This window comes from Scardinius erythrophthalmus, assembly GCF_964197995.2.
Source record: "Scardinius erythrophthalmus genome assembly, chromosome: 2".
In the NCBI taxonomy this organism is placed as follows: domain Eukaryota; kingdom Metazoa; phylum Chordata; class Actinopteri; order Cypriniformes; family Leuciscidae; genus Scardinius; species Scardinius erythrophthalmus.
In genome coordinates, this window is record NC_138222.1 from 10,474,607 (window position 1) to 10,500,729 (window position 26,123).

General features: G+C 35.8%; 1 protein-coding gene across 1 annotated transcript; it reads right to left on the reverse strand.

Moving 5' to 3' along the window:
* Positions 1 to 209: 209 nt before the first annotated feature.
* aco1 (aconitase 1, soluble) lies at positions 210 to 25,246 on the reverse strand. Its single transcript, XM_081359352.1, has 21 exons — positions 25,152 to 25,246; positions 18,502 to 18,636; positions 18,004 to 18,172; positions 15,193 to 15,330; positions 13,922 to 13,991; positions 13,639 to 13,822; positions 11,912 to 12,051; positions 11,606 to 11,777; positions 10,403 to 10,503; positions 10,179 to 10,295; positions 8,886 to 9,045; positions 7,332 to 7,467; positions 7,155 to 7,239; positions 6,898 to 7,054; positions 6,666 to 6,790; positions 6,455 to 6,559; positions 5,719 to 5,861; positions 5,407 to 5,554; positions 4,380 to 4,502; positions 2,556 to 2,741; positions 210 to 1,164 (listed from the first exon to the last, which is right to left on the reverse strand). The coding sequence occupies exons 2-21, from the start codon at positions 18,596 to 18,598 to the stop codon at positions 1,048 to 1,050; spliced, it is 2,673 nt and encodes an 890-aa protein (XP_081215478.1). The 5' UTR covers positions 18,599 to 18,636; positions 25,152 to 25,246; the 3' UTR covers positions 210 to 1,047.
* Positions 25,247 to 26,123: the final 877 nt, after the last annotated feature.

Consider the following 26,123-nt stretch of genomic DNA (forward strand, 5'->3'; position numbering starts at 1 on the left):
CATTGTTTTGCACCTTATCACGAGTAATTGCAATCAGTTATAATACAGTAGGCTACTTATCAATTCATTGAAAGTACCTTCAGAAAGTAAAATGCATTAAAACACATGACAATAAACCAATTTCAGATGTAACAAGGAATCTGCAAATATTATAATGCATTTTAACTTTGGTAACAATGATTTCTGAAAAGATGTAATGCATTATAATGTACAATTTGAATACCTTTTTAATGTATTATACATAAAGGCTTTAAGTCCAAATTTTCCTTTGAATGTCAGTCTAAAAGGTAATGTACAGGTAATGCATAACCATTATGTGACTTCTGAAAGAAAAACCTTCAACAACGAAACGGAATCATGGTAATCATAATCATTGTGCACAATTTTTAAAGGTATAGCGGAGGATGTTTTACTTCCTGGTGGGTAGTGTAAACTATTGGTCCTCCTAATTGTCAATCATTCTGGTGAATCAATCAAACTTTTCAAAAAGTGGAGAGGGCGGGTCTTATCTAAAATTTGGAAAGATCCTCCGCTATACCTTTAACTATTAGAATTAACAAAAAGCACACATTATATAAGCAGATAACCTGTAAAGAAATTGTGTCAAAGTTCAGTTTAAGTACAGTAATTAATAAGATTATAAGATATTAATTTATACTTTGATATCATCTAAACAGAGAAGCGAGAATGCGACTTCAGTTTGGCAGTGCAGAGATAGACATCTAACATCTCATTGACAACATCTAATGCTTTCATACTTCCCCTTCAATCCGACTGAGCCTCCACCAAACCAATAAAGTCATCATCTGCACAACATCAGAATCAAAAACAGCACCTTTCAGAGATACTGAAGAGAATTAAACGTGTATCACACAACATTATGCAAACTATTTTGATGTTGACAGCAAACATTACAGTACACTTAAAAGTAAACAACACATTAATTGGTTCTTAAGGAAAAAACAGAAACACTGTCAGGACAAAACATGTAGATGGTGGATATGTGCGTTTAGAGTGGAATGTCCTGAAGAGGGTGTCCTTTCCGTCTTAATTTTCAGACATCTTGCGAATCATGTAGTTGAGGATGCCACCATGATGGAAGTAAGTCAGCTCCACATCCGTGTCAAACCTCATCTTAGCCTGAAATGTTTTCCCTGTGTCCAGCTGCAGAGATGAACGAAACACACCACATTTAATCATATGGAACAGGGAGAAAAAAATATTTAAGGCAGTGTTATTTTAGCATTGTTTACATACAATTGTAGTATATGGCGTATATTTTTATATTTTCAGTTTTCATATTAATTTAATTTTAGTACTTTTGTTATGTGCTTTTGTCCTTTTTATTCTTTTTTTATATTTCTATAGCTTTAGTTTTAGTTTTAGTAATTTATTTTCCAAGGCAACATTAAAAAAAATTCAAATAATATTTATATTTTATTTCAGATTTATTTCAAGAAAGAAAATAAATTTCAATAATTACATTTTTAAAGTAAAAAAATATAAAAAAATGTACATGAAATAATAGTTTTTCTGGTCTCTAAACCCCTCCTTTCCAGGAGTCTACTCTGCTCTGATTGGTCAGATGGCCCAGTCTGTTGTGATTGGTTTACTCTGCTCTGATTGGTCAGATGGCCCAGGCTGTTGTGATTTGCCTAATCTATTCTGATTGGTCGGACAGCTCAGTCTGTTGTGATTGGTCTACATTTACATTTCGCTTTTATCCAAAGCGACTTACAAATGAGAACAATATAAGCAGTTAAACTGACAGTAGGACAACAATATGCAAGTGCTATGACCCTATAACGCAGTACATGGTTTTTTTTGGGGGGGTTTTTCATAGAATAGAATAGAAGACAAAGTGTTAGTATTACTGGATCAAGTGCGGTCTACTCTGCTCTGATTGGTCAGAAGGTCCAGTCTGTTGTGATTGGTCTACCACTTACTGTGTGTGCCGAAAACAAACCGCTCATTACCATATCTGAATTTCAGCTCCGGAGGCTTCCATAACATTTGATACACAGTGATACGAACAGTAATGATGGTGTCGGTTTTACAGTATCAATCTCATCCTTTGGATGAGTGGATATGCTTTTGCAGCACTGAAAACAGCATCTTCTAAACATGTCGACAACACGAAAACTTTTCCAGTCTCAGCTACAACTACAGTGTTTGAGAGCAGGTAAAAGTAGACGTGGTTCACAGACAGCCAATACAGACCATAGATGGGCATTGTGCAATTTTGTTACATACCTACAAAGGTTCGCGCAGAAAGTAGGACAAATTACTGACGACTAATTTCATGCAATTGGTTCTTTCTTTTGGGACTTTGATCTTTGAAACTTTGCAGACCTTTTACATTACAAACTACAGGAAATATAATATCCAAAAAAGCATAATAGGGGCACTTGATTTTAAGGACATTTTTGTTTAGTGCTGTATACTTTTGGTACTGTGTTGTGTGGCCACATGATGTAAAATGTGAGCTCCTGAAGAGAAAGCAGTTGAGAGCTGCTGATTTAAGGCAGGGTTTGTGGTGGAATCATAAGCTCTACCTTGATGTCCACAGTCATTCTGGGAGTGAGCTGTGGGGGAATCATCACAGTGTATTGCTCGCGGCCAGTGAGCCCGAGGCTTTCAGCGCTGTCACCCGGCAGGTACTCAAGAGGAATGATGCCCATGCCCACCAGATTACTGCGATGAATCCGCTCGTAACTCTCTGCTAGTACAGCTTTGATGCCCTAAGGGAGAAAATCAATAGCAGTAGCAGTTTCACTGAGAGGGTTGCACACTACACCCTTTTTTGTTTTATCCAGAAACTGGCTGTTTAACTATCAAAGGCCCTGTTTACACCAGGTATTAAGATGCGTTTTAGTCAATCGGATCACGAGTAGACAAGTGAGACACATTCCTGTTTACACCTGGTATTTTAATCCGTGTCTTTTGTCCACTTTCAACCACTTCTGTCCTGATTTCTTCGATGGGAGGGTCTATGGGCAGTTAATGGGCTTTTTCAGAACTTTTGATCTAATGGACAAAATAAGCTTGCGCAAAAAGACGACAGAAAAACACATGGAGAGCAGCAGCTTTCGTTTCTGTTCTGATAGCAGCAAGACCACAGCAAATGCTGTGAGTGTGTGTTAGAAATCAGGAATGGTGAGAGAACATTGTGCTTAGAACATTTTTGTCTTTAAACCAAACTCTTCAGCAGACAAAGTTTTAATCCCGTCTGGCTAGTGCACTTCAAATAATGTTAACCCATTAAGTCAGTAGGCGGAGAGTAGGCGGTGTTTTGTGGCTGTTCGAACGCATTCGATCAGATGAGCATCTACACTACGAAAGCAGTCTGGTCATATACTAACTCTGGAAGTGGGCGAAAGTGAACAAGCTCGTGCTGACGCCGTTTACACCTGTATTTAGCTTGGTCCACTTGTGATCCGATCGCATCTTAATAACAGGTGTAAACAGAGCCAAGAGTAAAGAAGACGCATTCAAAATATACATACAAAAAATAATAATGGATAAGCAACCACTTATGAAAAAAAGAAGTACACTTAATTTTAAAATTAGTAATCATAATATACTTTAAAAACACACACTTAAGTACACACTGAATATAATGTTATTGGACACTTAAGTAAGACTTAAATACATCTTTATATGTAATTTTATAATTACTTCTGTTGTCTTTAAAGTATGGTTAAAGTGTAATGCTGAATGTACTAACAAGCATTTATGTTAAAATGAAATGTATTTAATTTCTATTGAAACTTGTATGGCATATATTTAAATACATTTGTAATAACGAAGTTGCAATTTAGTACATTTCAAAATATAATAACGAATAACACTTCAGTTAGAAATATATTCAAGTACTTCACATGTGCTTTAGTCAACACATCAAAATAAATGTATTTCTTTAAAGCATGACAGAAGATTATTAAAAAAAGAATGATGTATGATTATTAAAATGTACTTTAAAGTAAAACTTTTAAATTTACATTATTACAAAGTGCAATTTTTAGAAGTGTACTTAAGCGTGTTTAGAAACAGTCATGAAAGTGTACTCTCTTTAAGTACACTTAAGTGGCCTTTTATTTGATTTATATAATATCATCTGCAAGTACAGGTTTTTTTTATATATATATATACTTAATATTTGAAATACACTACAAGTGCACATTCAATTCAATTAAGTCCACTTCTTTTTAACAAGGGACATCACATTAAGACAAGATTCAAATTGATTGAGACTGCAATAAATAAAACTGCATTGGCACAAGATGTACTGGAAAAATATTTTATCCCATACATGTAGTTTCCAGACACTGATCATCGTGTCCAAGTCACCATAAATTTAGATTAACTATAAACCTTACCAGGAGGAAGGGCCCTTTGGCAGCCCAATCTCTAGAGCTTCCTGATCCATACTCTTTGCCTGCCAGAATCAAGAGAGGATGACCAGCCTGCTGATATTTTTCTGCAGCATCAAACACATCCATCTGTAAACAACAACAACAACAAAAAAAAAAACATTTTATTACAATTGTCAAATGTGAACATTTCTCTGGTATGGAAAAATGTGTTAAAAAATAACATGGGTTTATAGTATAATAACCTAATGGATAAGTATAATAATCTAATGGATTATTAGTATAATAATTAGCTTGACATTAACTTCTTGCTCACCAGCCACTGTGACTACTGGTTTTCCAAAGTTACTCGCTCAGCATTTTCACTGGCCACAATTTTGACATCGATACCATGGGGGAAAACTTCCTTATAGATATTTTTATTATTATCTAATAATTTGGCAGCCAGTATATTAGGCTGCTGTCACTTTAAGACCAGACGCACAGACCCCTTATACTGGTTTATATAGCCAATACACTTGGCTTTATGTGCACTCTTTGGGTGTGAGCACAAAATCTGTGGGAATGAAATTTTTTTTGCACAATACACACAATCCCACAGTGAAATTCAAGCCCTGTAACACCAACAATATTAATTCGGATCAAATTAAACGAGTGAGTGAGGGGAGGCGGGTTTGTGTGTCAGCTCTCTGTCAGAGAGATGAGAAAACAAGAAAGCGCAGCTGGTATCCTGTATCTATTCAGCAGAAAATGAGTATTGGAAGAGTTTCAGATATTTCAGTATCAATATGTATCAAAAAAATCTATATTTTTGACAACAATACATTACACTTAGTTTATTATTTCAGATGCCTTTTTAAAAGACTACAATTGAAAAATTTATATAAAATTCAACCCGCCAAAGTGGCTAATAGGAGTGATTGCGATACACACCACTGCTGAAATCCACCCACATATGGCGGGTGTTAACGTCAAGCCCTGTGTGTGTGTATATGTATATGTATATGTATATGAAAAAAATACAGTCTCCTACCGTCTCTCCTGTAGGAAGATAAGTGGTGCTTGGAGCTTGCTTGTTTATAAACTTGTTAAAAAGGCGGATGTTGGCAAATGTGCCTCGAGCCATGACTGCGTCGTTTCCTCGACGAGAACCGTACGAGTTAAACTCTCTTGCAGTGAGTCTAGCAAAGGAAAGGAATATTTCATTACCCACAGTGTTCCGAGTCATATCTCAATTTTAATGACAATGTAGGCCTACAACTTTTTTTGCTAAAACAATGTATACCAGACTACAGAGAGACAGTCATGTAACAGCTTGAATTCTGGAGGATGCTAGAAGTCTTACCCATGGCTAGTTAGGTAGCGTGCAGCAGGGCTGTTGCGTGCAATGTTACCAGCAGGCGAGATGTGGTCTGTGGTCACAGAATCTCCCAAATTCAGCAGTACATAAGCATCTGTTATGGGCTTTGGTGTCTGGAGATCCCGGGTCTAAAATTGTAATAGCAGCAAAGCAATATATGTTTACAGTTCTTGCCTACCCTTGTCAAAGTTTCATTGTATTGAATGTGCACTAGTGGTATTAAAAAATAATAAATATATATATAAATTTAATAAAATAAATGGTTACTTAAGTGTACTTAAAGAGAGTACACTTGCATACAGTACCAATGTTTCTTAACACAATAATTCCAAATAATTTTTTTTACTTCAAAGGTCATGTGCGCCACCTTGTGGCTGATTTTCACAAAAATTGGTACACATTCATTTTCACAAGATGCACAAATATGTCCTTTTTTTTTTCAGCTGAAATTTTATATTTCAAAATACTGCTCCTTTAAGAGGGTAAAAAAAAAAAAACCTCTAAAGTTTAGCTAATTGTATTTAATCTAAATTTAAACTATAATACATTTTATTAACATTAAATGTCTGAAACCATTACATTCAGTTTGCACTTAAGTATATTAATTTAAAGTATATTATTTAAATAAGAACTCTTTTTAAAAGTAGGCTAAAGTGCACTTCTTTTTCATAATGGTACAGTTATGACACTGAATACATGTAAAAAAAACAGTATACAATACCAGTCCATCGAAGAAAGGTGGGGATTTTATGTAAGTGGAACTGGAATCCCAGTTGTACAGTTTGTCAGAGGAGGCTTCCAGGGAGTTCCAGCGTTCATTCACTTTCTGAATATGAAAATAGACAAACACTACAGTTCAATTTATTACATTTACTTTTTGTAACTGGGCATTGTTTTGATTTATGACAGACGAGTTAATCATTTAAAAGTACCTCAATTTTCTCATAGACCTCCTTAAACATGGCAGGAATGACAAACTGTCTCTCCACCACCTGGATTTCCTCTCGTGTGGGCCAGATGTCCCTTAGGAAAATCTCTTTTCCCTTAGAGTTCACAGCTGGATTAAGACAGGCCAAGAAACATTGTTGCTTTTGATGCTCTTTAGGGAGAACCAAGCATTGTTATGTAAAATAATGAGATTAATACCTGGTAAATATTACTTACCTAAAGGCTCTTTTTCAAAATCTATCCTCACTGTGCCTGCGATAGCATAGGCAATGACCAGCGGAGGAGAGGCCAAGTAATTGGCACGTGTGTTGGGATGGACACGACCCTCAAAGTTTCTGTTTCCAGACAGGACACCAGCAGCAACCAAATCACCCTGTGACATAAAAATAAATAAAAAAAATCATTATTTTTTTTTCTGAAGATAATAACATTATCCAAAAACATTATAAAATGAAGAGTAAAAGCTTGTTTACCTGAGTAATCGCCTCTACAACCTGCTCTGGAAGGGGTCCACTGTTTCCAATGCAGGTCATGCAGCCATAACCAACAACCTCAAAACTAAAGACAGATACATTTTATTACAAATTTGTTAAAGATTTTGTAAGCATTTTGTGTAGTTATGCTGTCCTCATATTTTGATGGTTTCTCACCCTAACTGAGTGAGGAAGTCCATGACTCCACTCTCTTTAAGGTAGTAGGTGACCACTCCACTCCCTGGAGACAGACTGGTCTTTATGTACGGCTTCACACTGAGACCACACTGTACAGCCTTCTGAGCCAAGAGACCTGATGGAAATAAAGAGAAGCATTACATTACTATAGACAAAAATACATTGAGCATATTTATAAAGTCAGTGGTTCTCAACATAGATGTGTAGACATTCGACCGATCTTGGAACGGTCAGCGTGTCGTCACTCATAGTAAGAATCAATGATACCACAACATTGTGCAGTTTCTGGTTGTGAATCTGACAACATTTAAATTCCAAAAGAAATGTGATAACCTTAGGTTTGTGTTTTTATATCTATTAACTCATTGGTACTCTTAATTAATTAATTTTTACTATAACTTTTTAATGGTCTATTAGCTAGTGCTAGTCTGGCTATCACCAGACCAAGCTCAATCTTTTAAAATTGAACATTGGTCTAGGGAGTCTGCTATGTATTTTCTACTGCACAAGAGGCGTGATCAACGGGCATAGTTCAAATGACTCTGTACGCAATTGGATAGTCCTTCAGACCAACGATCCGGGTGAAGTACTTTGCAGAGCGACGTGAAAACTCCAGGCAGGAAATGTGTAACCAAACGTGTTGATCAGCGGTTTGCACAAGCACCAATGGAGTAGAGCAATTTTTGCAGGTTGTGCAAAAAAAACATGAAAGTTAATGGTATTTACACCCACTCGAGCGATTTGTTTGCTAAAAAGAAGCCATTGAGCATCGTCGAGAGGTTAAAAGGAATTGGACAGAGCCGTAACGGCTCTGGAATTGGATTGGATTAAACCCGCCAATAGCGTGCCAGGTGGATAAGCCAGTTTGTGATTGGTTCCCGTAAGTTGTAAAGGAAGCAGCAGAGATAAATGTACAGGTCTACAGTCTAAGCTGGCACCTTCGTCTTGTTGTATTGTGTTAGTTTAGCAAAAACACCAGCTGAAGTCTATTGCAGATATAGATATTCATAGATGCGTCGAACTAGAGTTGCAGACGCTCAGTCCACTTGCTGCCGAGTGTTCATGGACCGGCTTTGACTGTTCCAATTACTTTTATGATGACTTTTTCTGGGGCTTAAAAGTGGTAGTTGCATAGCTGTCAATGGAGGGACAGAAAGCTCTCAAATGTCATTAAAATATCTCCATTTGTGTTCCGAAGATGAACGAAAGTCTTACGGGTTTGGAACGACATGAGGGCGAGAAATAAATGACAGAATTTTCATTTCTGGGTGAACGAACCCTTTAAAATCTGTCCTTAAAGGGACAGTTCAAACAAACATTAAAATGATATCATTAGAATGATTCTAGAGAGTCATATGGACTACTTTTATGGTGTTTTTTCAATGCATTTTCATATATTTAAAATATGGAAAAGAGCAGCCTGCTAACCATTCTTTTGTGTTAAAAATGAGGGGAAAACCTTGCTTGAAGTGACTTGAGGATGAGTGGATGAATTATACTTTGGGTGTAAATGACCCCTGTATGCAGACGTACCTGCTCCCAGCATGACTGAGGGGTTACTGGTGTTGGTACAGCTGGTAATGGCTGCGATGACCACAGATCCGTGAGAAAGTGAATACTCTGCACCGTTAAACTGGAATGGTACTCGAACATCATGGCGCTCGGGAGCCACCTGGAATCCTTTAAAGCCTTGCTGTAGACAACAGACGATAATGGATGATAAAGGTGTGCAGGAATATTTCTCTAGACATGAATGGTTGCTTCAGCACTGCTTTAAGGAAATTAAAATCTGATGTTTATGGATTTTATGACTGTTATGTCCATATATTAGCTTTGAGATCATCTTTAGGCTAAGGAAAAATGTCAACACAGGAATGTATGAAACCCACTTCCACCACATGAGGAAAAACATATTTTTTGAAAAAAAAAAAAAAAATGTAATCTAAATGAATTATTAAAAAAATAAAGAGGAACAAAATTACATTAATTAAAATAATAAAAATGTTAAAATGATATTATCTCTTAATTATGAGGAAAAATAAAAGTATATAATAGTTATGTAATAAATCACAATTTCAACTTTGTCAATTGTGACTTTATCTCATCATTTAAGTTGAAATTGACAAACAATTGATGTCAACTGTTTTTTGTCAAATTTGACTATTTGTGCAATAATTATGAGTGATAATTTCAACTATTTATGTTAATTTCGACTCATGTCAGAATAGTTTTTTTATGTCAGTTTTAACTTAAACTGAAATCATGACAAAAAGTCTTAATTATTACAATAGTCGAAAAACTAGCACAAAAAAAACAATTATGAAATTGAAATTATGATATCATTGTTTTTTATGTCAATTATGAATTTATGTAATAATTACTTTTTGGCAATTTCAACTTATGCCAATTTTTTTTTATGACAGTTGTGGCTTTTTATGTCAATTTCATTTAATGTCAGTTATGCCTAATGTCATAAATGAATTACCAACGAAAATAGGCTTTCACAGGAATTCGATTTCTGCTCATGTAATTGTGGGATTGCTAAGCTTTTAGTTTAGCACAGTGGTCATTTACTCTTTAAAATGATTAGTTTTTCATACACAATATATTATGATTGAACAAGCCTCACTCTATTTCATTTTCAATTTTGGCTGTGGAGCTGAACTATCTGTTGCTTTTTCAAAAGCACAAAACTGGGAAAAACCTCAAAAGTGTGTAGAGAGATTACTTTTGGGGGATCCATGAGGAAACAGAATACCGTATTATCTCGAGAATCAAAGGGAATGTGTGTCCTGTGTGTTTTCCAGGTATTACTGTGACATGTACCTTGGCCGCTAAACACGTTTCAAAGTCCTGCTTCATGTCTGATACAGACACTTTGTCATGTGGCCGTTTAGGACCGCTGCAGCAGGGGACAACTGTACTGAGGTCCAACTCAACAACCTGGATGTGAAAAAATGAGAGACACACATTTAGCAGAAAGTGGTGCAGACAGCAGTGACTAGTGCAAACATATCAGTGAACCGCACATTTGTGTTGAGTTTAGATACCTGAGTGAACTGTGGATCTTGAGAAGTGTTGCTGTAGTCTCTGAACATGCCCACCGCTCTCAGATACTTTTCTATGTAACTTAGATTCTCCATGTCCCTCCCTTAAAAACAAATATGTATAAAACACACATAAACGAGAGTCCAGTTTCAAAGTAATTCCACCTTACTGACCACAGGAGGATGTAGTTCCCCTTGTGAAAAAGAAGTGTGCTTAATTGTACTGAATATGCACTTCAAATCTTAAAAGTATTTCTAAAAAATTAACTATACTACTGTTTATAATATTAATAAAAAGGCCACTTAAGTGTACTTAAAGAGAGTACATTTTCATAACTATTTCAACACTGTGTTAAGAAAGTGCAATTTATAATAATGTCAAATGTCAAAAGTTTTACTGCTAAGTACATTTTAAATTATATTTGAATAATCTAGTCATGCTTTAAAGTACACTTATTTTGCTGTTTTGACTAACCTTATAAAGTACATGTAAAATAATGGCAATGTGTTATCCGATAGTAAATTTAAGCATATATTTTAAATGTATTAAATTGCAATTTCATCACCACAAATGTATAATTGCAAATATTTAAACACGAGATACAAGTTTCAATAGAAATTACATTAAAATATATTTGAGTATACCATATATGCTCGTCAGTATATTCAGCAGTACACTTTAACCATATTTAAAAGACAATAGAATTATGAAATTACAGATAAATATGTACTTAAGTGGGTGAAAAAAACTCTAATGTTCAGCCAATTGCATTTAATATAAAAGTAAATAATATAATTTTATATAATATATTTTCATTTATTTGAAGTTAACATGCATTTAAGTGTCCGAAAGCAGTTATATGGAAAAATTTTAGTTTAGGTTCCAATTCTCACTATTAAGTATTACCTACGACTTTTGCCTCGATAAACTCCTGATCACTGCTTATTAATAGTTAGTAAGGTAGTTGTTAAATTTAGGAATTGGGTAGGATTAATAGATGTAGAATATGGTCATGCAGAATAAGGCATTAATATGTGCTTTATAAGTTCTAATAAAAAGCCGATATCCTAGTAATATGCATGCTAATAAGCAACTAGTTAATAGTGAGAACTGGACCCTAAACTAAAGCGTTAACAGTTTTGCTTTTGTTTTTTTAAAGTATGCTTAAGTGTACTTGAAAACTGATCAGGGACAGGTTAGCGTACCCGTCTGCGTCAGATATTGAATGCTGATGGGGTCTACAGGGAAGAAGGCAGCGGTGGCTCCATACTCAGGGCACATGTTGGCGATGGTGGCACGGTCAGCGATAGACAGCTGGGCAACACCAGGGCCAAAGAACTCCACAAATTTTCCAACCACACCAACTTGCCGCAAATGCTGGGAAGATAAAGAATATGATAAAACAAAGCAAATTATCCATTAAGTTCTTCTAGTAGAGAGAATATTTTTAATGTTTCCAATATTTTCAAACCAAAGCCACCATAAAATCAGATATGGCAAGACTTCCATACCTTGGTGACAGTCAGCACTATGTCAGTGGAGGTGATGAATTTGTTGGGTGTCCCCTGTAGTTTGTAGCCTATGACCTCTGGCAGCACCATGCTGATGGGCTGACCCAACATGACCGCCTCTGCTTCAATTCCTCCCACACCTGCTCCGAAAGATCTGAGGTTACATCTCAGCAGAACATTGTGTTTATTACAGAATTTATCATTTCTTTCTCTTTAATTGCCAGCCCAACACTAATAAACAAATATTACAAGAGTCGGGATTATGAGATACAAGGTCGTAATTATGACATTAGTCAAAATGATGCCATAAGTGATAATTATGACATGAAAGTAAAAAAAATGATGTCATAATTATGATTTTTGAATTAAATATACATTAACTTTTATATAAAATGGAATTATGAGATAATAGGTCGAAATTGTGTCAAAATTATGATGACTTGTGTATTGACATACATAAAATGTAAAAATTATGATACAATAAGTCAAATTACATAAAAATAGAAATTGTCATAATTATTACTTCTGTACTGACACATAAAATGTCACAATAAGATACTAAGTCATAATTATGAGATAAGAGGTCAAAATTGTGACAATTATGACTTGCATATTATGATTACGATGTATAATTTTCATGTTATATAAGTCATAATTATAAGATAAAAAGCTGAAATAGTATCTCATAATTTTGTCATTTTATGTGTCATAATAATTATGACACAATTTCAACATTTTATATCATAATTATGCCTTTGTATCTCATACTTTTGACATTTTGTGTATGTCATAATAATACAGAAGTAATAAATATGACAATTTCAACTTCTTGTCTCATTATTATGCCTTCGTATCTCATAATTTTGTCAAAATTGTCATAATTATTATGAGACAAAAGTTGAAATTGTCATGTTTTGAGACATACATAAAATGTCAAAATTTTGAGGTACTAAGCCATAATTATGAGATAAAAAGCTGAAATTGTGCCAGAATTATGACTTGTGTAATACCACCTGTACATAAAATGTCAAAATTATGAGATACTTAGTCAAAATTATTACATGAAAGTTGAAATTGTCATAATTATTACTTTTATATTATGACAAATAAAATGTCAAAATCATAAATTATAAATTACAAAATAATAAAAGTTATAATTATGAGATAAAAAGTAACAAATATGACAATAATGACTTTGTATCTCATAATTTCAACATTTTGTGCAAGTAATAAATAATAGAATACATGTAAAATGTAAGTCATATACATAATACATTTTGTATCCCCCCTCTATCCCCCCACAGCTGCTTCAATAATTTTGAACGGACGCTTTAAGCTATTTTAATTGTTTTTATTGTTTTAACTTATTGTTTTTATGTGTGTTGGTATATGTGGGTAATATGGATGAATACAGTTTGTTTTATATGAGAGACATCAAATTTCGTTGTATACCATGCAATGACAATAAAGGTAAAACTAAACTAAAAACTAATAATACACAAGTCATAATTATGACAATTTTGTCATTTTATGCATAAGTCATGATTATGAAATAATTTTGACATTTTATACATGAGTCAATATTATGACCAATTAAACTTTTTATCTAATAATTATGACTTTTTAATCTCATAATTATAAATTAAGGCCCGTTCATACCAAGAACGATAACTGTAAATGACTTAAAATAATGAAACTACTGGTGGTTCTCGATGAGTTTCACTCACCCCAGCCCAGCACTCCCAACCCGTCGATCATGGTTGTGTGTGAGTCCGTTCCCACCAGACTGTCCGGGTAGAAGAAACCATCCTGGTCAAACACAACCCTGGCCAGGTACTCCAGATTGACCTGATGGACAATTCCTGAACCCGGAGGAATGATCCGCATGTTCCGGAATGCTTTAGAACCCCACTGTGAACCAATATAATTAGTTCACAAGCAATCATCATCTTCATATCTTGAAAAGACAAACAATATCAAAACATGTCAAATACAGAGGGGGAAAATTACCTTTAAAAACTCGAATCGTTCCTTGTTCCTTTCAAATTCAAGGTCTTGGTTTTTCTGAACGCTGTCAGACCTTAAAATATGGAAAATGTATACTTAAATGTAATGAACTGTTGAACTGAGTAGTTATGGTGATAGTTCACCCAAAAATGAAAATTCTGTCATCATTTACTCACCCTTGTGTCGTTCCAAACCTATATGACATTCTTTTTGTCTGCAGAACACAAAAAGAAGATATTTTGAAGAATGCTGGAAACCAAACAGACATTTCTCAAAAATATCTTCTTTTTGAGAACAACATGAGGGTGATTAAACGATGACAGAATTTTAGGGTGAATTATCCTTTTAAATTATCATTCCCTTATCACAGACTGCAAATCCCAAGACAAGAGCTCCAAATGACAATTACGTTTAAATTTTCATTTTTAGCTGTGACAGAGACATTTAGGAGCTCACAAGGACGGAGCCCAAAAATGTATAAAAAGAATAAAAAAATAAAAGACAGACAGACAGATGTTCTTAATAGTCTTCTGTCATGTTTTAACTTATTTTGTTGTGTTGACTAACATACTAAAGCACATGTACAGTAACATACTTGATTATAATTTAACTGTAGGGCAAAATTCTATTTTACATTCAAGTTAATATATTTAAAATGTACTAAATTGCAACCTCATCATTGCACATGTATAATTACAAATATGTTTAAATAAATTACAGTAAAATAATAACAAATAAACAAAATAACAAAGTATATTTTAGCTTACCATAAATGCTTGCCAGTACATTCAGGAGCACACTTTAACCATTTTTCAAAGATAATAGAAGTAATTATGAAATTACATATAAAGATGTATTTAAGTCCTACTTAAGTGGGTTAAAATAAGCTCAGCTAAGTCCATTAAATATAAATCTAACCTTTAACATGCAATTAAGTGTCCGAAAACACAAAACAAACTTATTTTAAAAGTACCCATGAATAGTACGTTTTTTGCACAAGGGTTTACAGTGGCATTTTCTCATGCTCACTGTCTATAATTAAGCACTTAAACACAAAGCATACACACTCTCTGTGCTCTAGATTAAATAAATACTCATTTGGCGAAGGTAAATACTTTTAAATAAACCCTGTAATACAACATAAACCTATTTAAAACATTTCCTCATGAGAACTCTGTACATGAAAACAGACATTAGACAGAGGCTGTTCTGAAATATCGACAGATAGACAGAGACATAAAAGGCAATTTTACATTTCTGTCAAATGAACCTACTTCCTGTTGAAGTCAACCTGAATGGAATGATCTATGACAAGGTCTGCCGGACAAACTGGATTAATCTTCTCAGGGTCGCCCTGTAATTTTTTCACTGCGTCACGCATGGCTGCAAAGTCGACCACTGCAGGAACCCCCCTGTGCACAGTGAATAAACAATGAGACAAATATGTAACAGACAGATAGAAAGCTGCGAAAATATGAAACATGTGTAAGTTTATGGAACCTTTTTAGACAAAAAATTATTTTTTTAATTTGCATGTGTTTTTTGTTGAGCATATTTGTTACAACTGGTGTTTATCACTGATATAGTGAGAATATGAAGCTCACTTTATTGTGTATGATTGCATAATATGCAATTTGGTGCTGTTGCTGATATTTACATGGCCAAATATTATTTAATAAAATCTTATTTTGAATTTGGCGCACATTGCAATCCCAAATTCAAACTAGATGTACCGCATCGCGGTACAAAATATGACCGGCGCTCAGGCCTGCACTGGCTTTCCACAAAAATAAATGACGTGGAGTAATTTGGCTGTATTGCGTGTTTATGTATATACCTAAAAAAAGTAATAGTATGTGCATGTCTGTCTGTGTGTGTGTGTGTGTGTGTGTGTGTGTGTGTGTCTGTGTGTGTGTGTCTGTGTGCGTGTATGTATGCGTGCGTACATGTGTGTGCGCGTGTGTGTGTGTCTGTGCATGTGGATTTGTATGTGTGTGTATGGGTGTGTGTCTGTGCGTGTGGATGTCAGTGTGTGTGCATGCTTGCGTTTGTTTCTATTCCTGCATGTGTGTGTGTGACTGTATCATCCTAAACCAGCAACCCTTCGCTCAACACCACCATCTACAGGCCGATGAGTGTACAGTCACTAAATGTGCACATAAATGAATTTATTTTATACCCCCCCATGGATGAAATTCTACTAAACTTAGCAGAGGATACCCCCAGAGGATGTCAAGTTAATCATACACATGAAATATGGTGCAGTTCTGAACATCTCAACTGAAGATAGGGGCGATTAAAGCAGAATAATATTGCATTTAAATTTTTTATGGGAGTGGCGTAAATCACAAATGAGTGATTATGGGCTAGGTTGATGTGGGCCCTTAAGACCAACATACCATAAAAATTTCTTCATCCTCTTTGCCACGGTTCAGGTAGTTATGTAGGAAAAACTGCATTTTTGGGGTTTGGGGGGCCCCAGCTCGGGGGGGGGAGTGGCCCCCGGGGACCAAACGAAATTTTTCCGTAAAAGTCTAGTGGGGCTACATGCCCACAAAATTTCATGTTCCCCGGTGTTTCGGTGTCCCTGGTATCGTTGACGGAAAATTTAGTAGGTGACAAAAAAAAAAAAAAAAAAAATCAGTAGGTGACGAAAAAAAAAAAAAAAAAAAACTTTGACAGTCGATTATGGGCTAGGTTGATGTGGGCCCTTAAGACCAACATACCATAAAAAATTTGTCATCCTCGGTGCCACGGTTCAGGTAGTTATGTAGGAAAAACTGCATTTTTGGGGTTTGGGGGGCCCAAGCTCGGGGGTGGAGTGGCCCCCGGGGACCAAACGAAATTTTTCCGTAAAAGTCTAGTGGGGCTACATGCCCACAAAATTTCATGTTCCCCGGTGTTTCGGTGTCCCTGGTATCGTTGACGGAAAATTTAGTAGGTGACAAAAAAAAAAAAAAAAAAAATCAGTAGGTGACGAAAAAAAAAAAAAAAAAAAACTTTGACAGTCGATTATGGGCTAGGTTGATGTGGGCCCTTAAGACCAACATACCATAAAAAATTTGTCATCCTCGGTGCCACGGTTCAGGTAGTTATGTAGGAAAAACTGCATTTTTGGGGTTTGGGGGGCCCAAGCTCGGGGGTGGAGTGGCCCCCGGGGACCAAACGAAATTTTTCCGTAAAAGTCTAGTGGGGCTACATGCCCACCAAATTTCATGTTCCCCGGTGCTTCGGTGTCCCTGGTATCGTTGACGGAAAATTCAGTAGGTGACGAAAAAAAAAAAAAAAAAAAACTTTGACAATCCCTATATGACCGCTTTCGCTAGCGGCGGTCATAATAATATTGAATTTTCATTTTTTATGGGAGGGGCGCAAATCACAAATGAGTGATTATGGGCTAGGTTGATGTGGGCCCTTAAGAGCAACATAACATAAAAATTTCTTCATCCTCGGTGCCACGGTTCAGGTAGTTATTTAGGAAAAACTGCATTTTTTTGGGTTTGGGGGGGGCCCAGCGCGGGGGGGGGGGGGGGGGGGGGGTTGGCCCCCGGGGACCAAACGAAATTTTTCCGTAGAAGTCTAGTGGGGCTACATGCCCACCGAATTTCATGTTCCCCGGTGCTTCGTTGTCCCTGGTATCGTTGACGAAAAATTCTTTAAGGTGACGAAAAAAAAAAAAAAAAAACTTTGACAATCCCGAAATGACCGCTTTCGCTAGCGGCGATCATAATAATATTGCATTTTCAAAAAAAAAAAAAACCCTATATGACCGCTTTCGCTAGCTACGCTAGCGGCGTTCATAATTATAACCGACTCGAACACATTTTTACTGTGAATCGAAACTGAAAATGAACACAGTGCTTTACTCTGAAACATGCAGCGCATCAGACAATATGTTTATTTAATACATCACAACCGTTGCGATAAGATGATCACACAAAGCCATAACACATTAACACTGTTTTCAAGTTTTACTCACATTTGACGCTTTGAACCCTGGCTAACATGCTGAGAGTGTCCCACAGATGTCTTACAAATTTACGTATCAAATATGACACAGTAAGCTATATAGGGTTAAAACCTACGTGAAGTCTTGCAAGATGACGCGGGCCGGTCTGAAAGGCACCTCCACAGTCTGACTCTGCGTCACCTTCCAGTTGAGGATTTTCTCCACATCCTCCTCCTTCACCAGGAACCCATCGCAGTTCCTCACTGCTGACTCCAACAGCACACGGATGGAGAAGGGAAGTTGGTCTTCAAAGAAAGGTACAGAGAAGGACACAGTCATGTCTCCAGTCATCACAAAATTCATAATAACCAATGCAGGACAGCTGATGTAACTTTCATTACTTGAATGGTTAGACCAGGGGTGTCCAACCCAGCTCCTGGAGGACCACTGTACTGCAGAGTTTAGCTCCAACTCTTATTAAGCACTTATTATGTCTTCAGACTCACTAGATACTTCCTAGCAAGTGTGTTAGAACTGGTTGGTCTGCAGGACGTTGGCCCTCCAGGAGCAGGATTGGAAAACCCTGGGTTAGACAATTAAACAAGGCAAACATAAAATGTGTAAAATTTCTTACCATATCTGGGGTCTTTAAGTTTTTTAAGGTTGAAAAACTTGTGGTCAGGCTTCTGGGGGTCCAGAGGCTCGATAGTGTGTGCATAAGGGTTCGTCATAACTAAAAACACGCTTCCTTACTGCACACTCTTGAACCCTAATATTGAGAGGAAGAAAACAATGCAAGTAACTCATTTACTAATTAAAACATTTTTAGACATGATACACTGGTAATAACATCAAAGTATGGTATTATGCATAGCATACATTCCCTTTTGAAAAAGAAGTGCACTAAACTGTATGTAAATTTGTAGAGAACTTTAAATATTAAAAGTATTTGTTTTAAACTGTATACCCAGATAATAGATTGATTAAATAAAAGGCCACTTAAGTGTACTTAAAAGGAGCACACTTTCATTACGGTTTCTTAACACACTTCAAGTGCACTGTCATCATGTGAAAAGTTTTACAGTACATTTCAAATAATTCATACTAAAGCACATGTAACATTACTTGATTATACATTTAATTGTAGCGTTTTTCAATATTTCAAGTTAATATATTTCGAATGTACTAAATTATAACATCATTACCATGTGTACTTATACAAATATATGACAAAAGTTAAATAGATATGACATTAGAGTATATTTTAGTTTACCACAAATGCTTGTCACTACAATTGGCAATCACTTTAAGTGTTTTTCAAAGACAATAGAAGTAATTATGAAATTACATATAAAGATGTACTTAAGCCCAACTTAAGTGTGTCAAAAAAAGCACTCTAAGGATCAGTTAATTGCATTAAATATACATTTCAATATAGCCCAATATAACACAATATCATTTAATTGCAATTAATATGCGACTAAGCATTTGAAAACTACATTCAGCTCACACTGGCGTACATTATTTAAAAGTATTTTCCTAAGTACTCTTTTTAAAAGTATGCTAAAGTGTAGGCAACTTCTTTGTCGCATGGGTTTTAGAGAGTTTAAGAAGGCTGACCAACACTTGCAGTTCACTATTAAATGAAAAACAATTTTAAATAGACCTTTAGTCCTGTTCTGAAAGGCAATATAATTCCAGTAAAATCTCCAAAACAGAAAATCCAGTCAAATCTCCAAAACAGTAAATCTCCAGTTCAGTTCAAGTGCAAATGAAAGATCTGGCACTTTATCCGCCTCTATTCAACACCAAAGACTACAGAGCTTCCCAGAATTAAGAGGTTGGTACGTGACAGTCGGGACAACACCAGCTGCCAGCACACAGCATAAGAGATCAAGGAGGCAAAACTTTATCACTGCCTTCACACAGACTAGTTTATACAGAAGCTGCGTGTTGACAAATCTACGGTTTACATCACAGCCTTGATATCTGCTTGATCTTACAGAGATAAGTGAGATCAGTTTTATGCAATGAGATAAACATGGCCCTCTCCAAAACTGTCACAGATAATGAACTGTATGGTATTTGTCTTGGATTCCACACAACAGTCAAAAGAAACTCATACATGAGTCTAGAGATTTGGAAATGTTTTGGGCTGGTTGTGGAGTGATGCATCAGGTGAGTGATCAGGCCATGACATTAAACCAGCCTTCACAATAGTCCAAAGAAAAGCCAACTGTCTTTCCTCATTGCAATTTCCTAATGTTTCAATCCATCCATTTTTATCCAAGTCATCATGTCCGCTCATAGGTCATGAATCACGATTACTGTGTGGCAGTCTAACCTAACTGTGTTTCTACATAAAATTACTATATTTAACCTCTGAATGGGATAGTTCAATTATTTGATGTGCTCTACATACAGTAATGTTTATATGTGAATAAAAGTCTAAATTAAATTAGTTCTTCATATACAGAAATGCGATCATGTCCCTTCAGAAGACTGGGATTAAACCACTTGAATCATGAGGAATTTGTTTACAATGCCTTTATGAACATTTTGAAGCATCAAAGTTTTGGTTGTGTGAACTTTCAAAGGCAAAATCTATCAAGTTTTATTAAAATGATCTTCATGTTTTTTTCGAAGATGAACAAAACTTTTATGGGTTTAGAACAGCATGAGGCGGAGTATTTGATGACATGAATTTTCATTATTGGGTGAACTATGCTATGTCATAAAAAACATGATAACAAATTTGACATTGCATTGCTGACATTTCAGACAGAATATGGAGATATGTCTTGTTGGAAATACTTCAATTCTAAGATAACAACTCTGAGATTCTACTGTCCTCAGACATATATTAGAGATGAGCGGACTGATAAAAACAATGAAATGCACCAGTGTTATACAAATTATGAGCAGTAGCCTATTCATTCTTAACTAAAACTGATACAAATAATTTTCATTAATTGAAATGAAGCTAAAATAAAATAAAATGTATATATTAAATGAAAAAAAAAACTACTAAAATTAAACATTTAAAAAAATAATAAGAGAAGCACATAAATTACTAACATGTAAATTGAATATTAAAATAATAACTGTATATATACGGATAAAAGGCAAAAACTTCAAAATCTTAATAAATAATATAAAAGTATTTAATGTTATTTTAGTACCAAATAATACTAAAATAATATTGATTACGAGCACTCTTCAGTGAACAGCACTTGTTCAATCATATTAGTGGCTGATGCTATGCTGATTAAAATACAAATTAATAGAAAACAAGGCAAACCAAAAAATGTAAGGGATAATCCATGGCTAGCAGTGTATTAAACGATTTCAATGCATGACGTGGAAGCAAAGAACCTCCTGATGTGAAGCAGAGTGCATTCAAATCATTTAATGCACAGCTACGCATGGTTTATCCTGCTTATATCATGGTCATTTCATTTGCCAACATTCACAAGTTAAAGTGGTCATTGATTTTTGCAGCGCAATAACTGACCAGAAGGTATAGGCATTCTAACTGCTTTAAATAAGACACAGAGATGAAGTAGTGTGGTAGATCACATTTATATGGATGAATGAATGAATGAATCATATTTGAATTAATTATTGAGAGAGAGATGCGTGTGTAAATTACCTGCATCCGTGAAGCATCTTTCTATTGTAAAAAACGATGCTGCACAGGTTTAAACGGATAAATGGATTTAATTCACACCTTCCAGCCACTCAAAATCAAGCATTCATTGACAGACCATAGTATAAAATAACATTTTATTATATTTAAACAATGATTTAACTAAGTTACCTTGAATGCAATGTAAATGGCTTTGTATAAAATCCAGCGATCCCACTATAGCCAAATATCAGCTGATTAGTCAGCCCAGCTGATACACCGATGAGCCAAAACATAATGAAGAACATTATGACATTAATATGTTGTAGGTCCTCCACATGCTGCCAAAACAGCACTGTCCTGCCGAGGTATGGACTCTATAAGACGCCTGAAGGTGTCCTGTGGTATCTGGCACCAAGATGTTAGCAGTAGATCCTTGTAGAGCCGCCGTGGATTGAGCTTGTTTGTCTAGCTAGCACATCCCACAGATGCTCCTTTGGACTGAGATCTGGGGAATTTGGAGGCCAGGGCAACATCTTGTACTCCTCATCATGTTCCTCAAACCATTCCTGAACAATGACTGCAGTATGGCAGGGTGCATTATTCTGCTGAAAGAGATCACTTCCACCAGGGAACACCATTGTCATTTAGGGGTATACCTGCAGCAATTTTTAGGTAGGCGGCACGTGTCAAATTTACGTCCATGTGAATGGCCGGACCCAGGGTTTCCCATTGTCAAGAGCATCACACTCCCTCGAACCCTCACTCCCTCGTTTGTTGTCGTCCCACAGTGCATCCTGGTGCCATCACTTCCCCAGGTAAACGGCTTACACATACACGTGAATCGTGATGTAAAAGAAAATGGGACCATCTGACCAGGCGACCTTCTTCCACTGGTCCAAGGTCCAGTTCAGACGCTTGTGTGCCCATTGTAGGTGCTTTCAACGGTGGACTGGGGTCATCAGACACTCTGATTGGTCTCCTCTATGCAGCCCCACATGCAGCAGAGTTTGATGTACTGTATGTTGGGACACATTCCTCCCATAACCATCATTCATTTAGAGTGACTTGTGCCACAGTAGACCTTCTTTTTTCTCGGACCAGACGGGGTAGTCTTCGTTGCCTTTGTGCATCAATGAGCCCTTGGCGCCTAACACCCTGTCGCCGGTTTGTGGTTTGTCCCTCCTCGGACCACTGATGGTCAATTTTCACCACTGCTGACAGGGAGCAACCCGTAAGCCCTGCCGTTTAAGAGATATTCTGACCCAGTCGCCTTGTCAACAATTTGGCCCTTGTCAAAGTCGATTGCTTGTTTGCTTACCATCTAATCTACCCAGACCAGAATATGTGGCATTTTTAAGAGATCATAAACAATATTCGCTTCACCTGTGACTGGTCATAATGTTTTGGCTAATCAGTGTATATCGGTCCATGTTTAATGAAAAAAATACTCTAGATGTAAAAAAAAAAATATGAGGCAATATCATTTGGATTCAATGAAAAAAGACAACCATTGAATATCCACCTTTATTACTAGGCTCTGTGGAATACTGATTGGTCAATCAAGCCATCCAGCGGTATGTTATTCCAGATAACAACCAGTAAAAACAGATAGCACAGGCTCATCCGAGTTAAAGAAGTTGGCGCTTTACGCTTGCTAGGAACGGAAGTTTAGCGTTTGGTGAGCTAATAAAATATTAAAACTCAAATCAATATTTTGTGTACAGTTATTTAATTATGTCATCCGGTTTCGCGGACTCGCTCTCTCGTTTCGTTCAAATGCAGCTGCCGCCATTTTGCGAAGATTGTTTTCACTGTAATAAGATAACAAACAGGTACGATTTAAAACAGTTTAATCACAAACCAATATCTCTTATCCCTATAATTATTTATGTGGTGAAATACTGTGTAATAAGTGGTATGATTGAACCGTATCCCTTAAATGTCTGTCTAGTTTGAACTTTCAGCTTGCTAGCAACTGCTTTCTCTGTGGAAGCTTTGCATTTAAAGAGCTAATAAAATATTTAGACTCAGATCAATAGCCTATTTCATGTCTAATTATTTACTTATGTGTACGTGTAGTAAGCTGGATAATGTACATCCAGCTGGTTGTTATCGCAGAATAAACCCCTTCAGGGTGATGCAAGACCTAATCATCCTGTAAGGGTTTATTCTGAGATAACAACCGGCTGGATGTACATTATCCCTTACTTAACCATTTATGATTGTGCAGTTATTTAAACTATAGCAGAAAGCAGCAGTTCAAAATCCAAAGATTTCAAAGAGATTTAAACTTTAGAGGAAAAATGAGTGCAAAAGAGCCCCTAGGGGGCCAACATGCTTTATCCTAGAATGCTGCTTCACGTTATCATGTTAACAAGTTTAACTCAGTCCTCCTGGGATATGAGCGAGCAATGAGGACAAGCTGTGCAGCAAGTAAAGTGGGTTTTTCCTACTATAATGGCAGCAGAATTGTGCAACATATCAAACAGAAGACAAAAAGACACATCCGACCAAACAGGGTGAGCCACTAAACTCTTCAACCAACCCGAGGGGGAAGGTAGATTAACACCAAATGATAGTAGCGATAATCATGATTAAAACTGAGGGTTTTCAATCTTTTAGATGGCACACACCTCTGAATATGAACATTCTCATGTGAGGAACACCCATCCTAAAATTTAAAAGGCACCTATATAGATGCTTGTTTAAAGACCCAATTTATACAGTGAAAATGTTATATTATATGTCTAATATATATATAAGATGTAGGCTATTTATTTATTTTTCATTATTTTATCCACATGCCCCCATTACTTCCTTGTGGCCCCTGTTTTGGAAACGCCTGATTTAAACAGTTAGACTTGGCCAAGTTCACGTCATAAGAAATGTAGCCTAATTCCTCTGTAGTATTTTATTATGTTTCTGTGATTTAGAAAGGTGGGATAACAAGAATAAAACATAGGCTATCTGAACGCAATCACCAGAAACACGCTTTTATTTAGTTACTTCAATCAATGAATCACTATCTGACATCTCTAAGTGTGAGACTTGGTGCCAAGCATAACAGGCTCAAGGAAACATAATCTGAGGTAATATCTGTACATTCCCACCCAGTCTTGTGACCAAATGCCATTTTCTATGGTTGTGTGTATTAGACTCTGGACTATGAAAGGAGGCTCATGTGTTTTCCTGTCTTCCAGGAACTTGTTTAGAGAATGATTTACTGAAGCTAGTCCACGTTTTCTGCCTTTGACTGACATAACACGTAAAAGAAAAGAAAATTAATGTACAAGTGTAACCTACATTTGCACCAATTTTACAACTACTCTATTAGCATGTGCAATATCAATTATTTCATTGTCAACGTGAAGATAGCCGGTTAGCTAATGTTAACTCATCCAAGTAAGAGCCAAAACAGGAAAGATCCCCTACTCGATCTCGGTCTAACATACACACATTCAAGCTGCCATGATCCTCGTGCTAATAACTCCAATTGCATCCTTTTATTATGCAACAGCACTGTTGTTACAAACACTATGAACTCAAACTCCGAAAGCAATGACATGAGACATGCAGACGAGAAGTAGATGTTGCATGCAGTTATGCTAGAACACGATTTCTCTGTATAATAACAGCTTGATCAATCAGCTTACCTCGTAGAGTTACAGTAGATTTGAGTCCTGCTGTCAATGGATGTTCGGCCTCTTTAACTCTAGAGCCGCGTTGATGCCTTTACCGTAATTACTCTAAATGAGCAGCATCGCCTAACGAGACATACTGCATCTACACAATTAAAGACCTGTTGATTTACATATTAATATCTGTGACGAGCTGTTTTAACATTTATTCCTAAAACTAGCTAGAATCTATTTTACTAGCTTTTTCTACGTTACTAGCCTATTTATTTTAATTATTAGTAAGTAGCAAGTGACTTTATAGTTATTCCTAAATATTTCGTATCTCTAGGCTACATTTTTTAAACTTGTCATATGGATTAAATAATCACTAAATAATAGTACAGTAATAAAAAAAACAATCACTAAAGTTTATTTTTTTCAATTTGTTAATACCAATGGATATTACCGCTTGGATATCAATATCCAATAGTATTTTCAGTGCTATGTTGAAACAAACAAAAAAAGAATTATGAGAATAAAATTATATTTTGTGAAAAAAAAGAAGAGAAAAAGTCTTTATAATAAAGAAATAAAATGCTTTATTCTTATTGCAACGACTTTGTTCACAAAAATTGACTTAATCTCACTATGATGCAACTTTATTAATATGACTTTAATCTTGTAGTGCGACTTTATTCTTGTAATTTTGACTTTATTCTCACAATGCTACGACTTTCTCATAATTTTTACTTCATTCTTAAAATATTATGACTTTATTATTCTCGACTTTATTCTCTCATTATGACTTTGTAATTGTAATTTTTAAATTATTTTCGAAATTTTAATATTTTAATCTCACAATGCTATTTTATTCTCAAAATATTAGCCTACGACTTTATTCTCGTGTTGCTAAGATTTTATTCTCGTGTTGCTTTATTCTCATAATTCTTGATTTTTTACGTCGTTGTACAAGTGAAATGGAAAACTGACTTCTTACTAATAATAAAA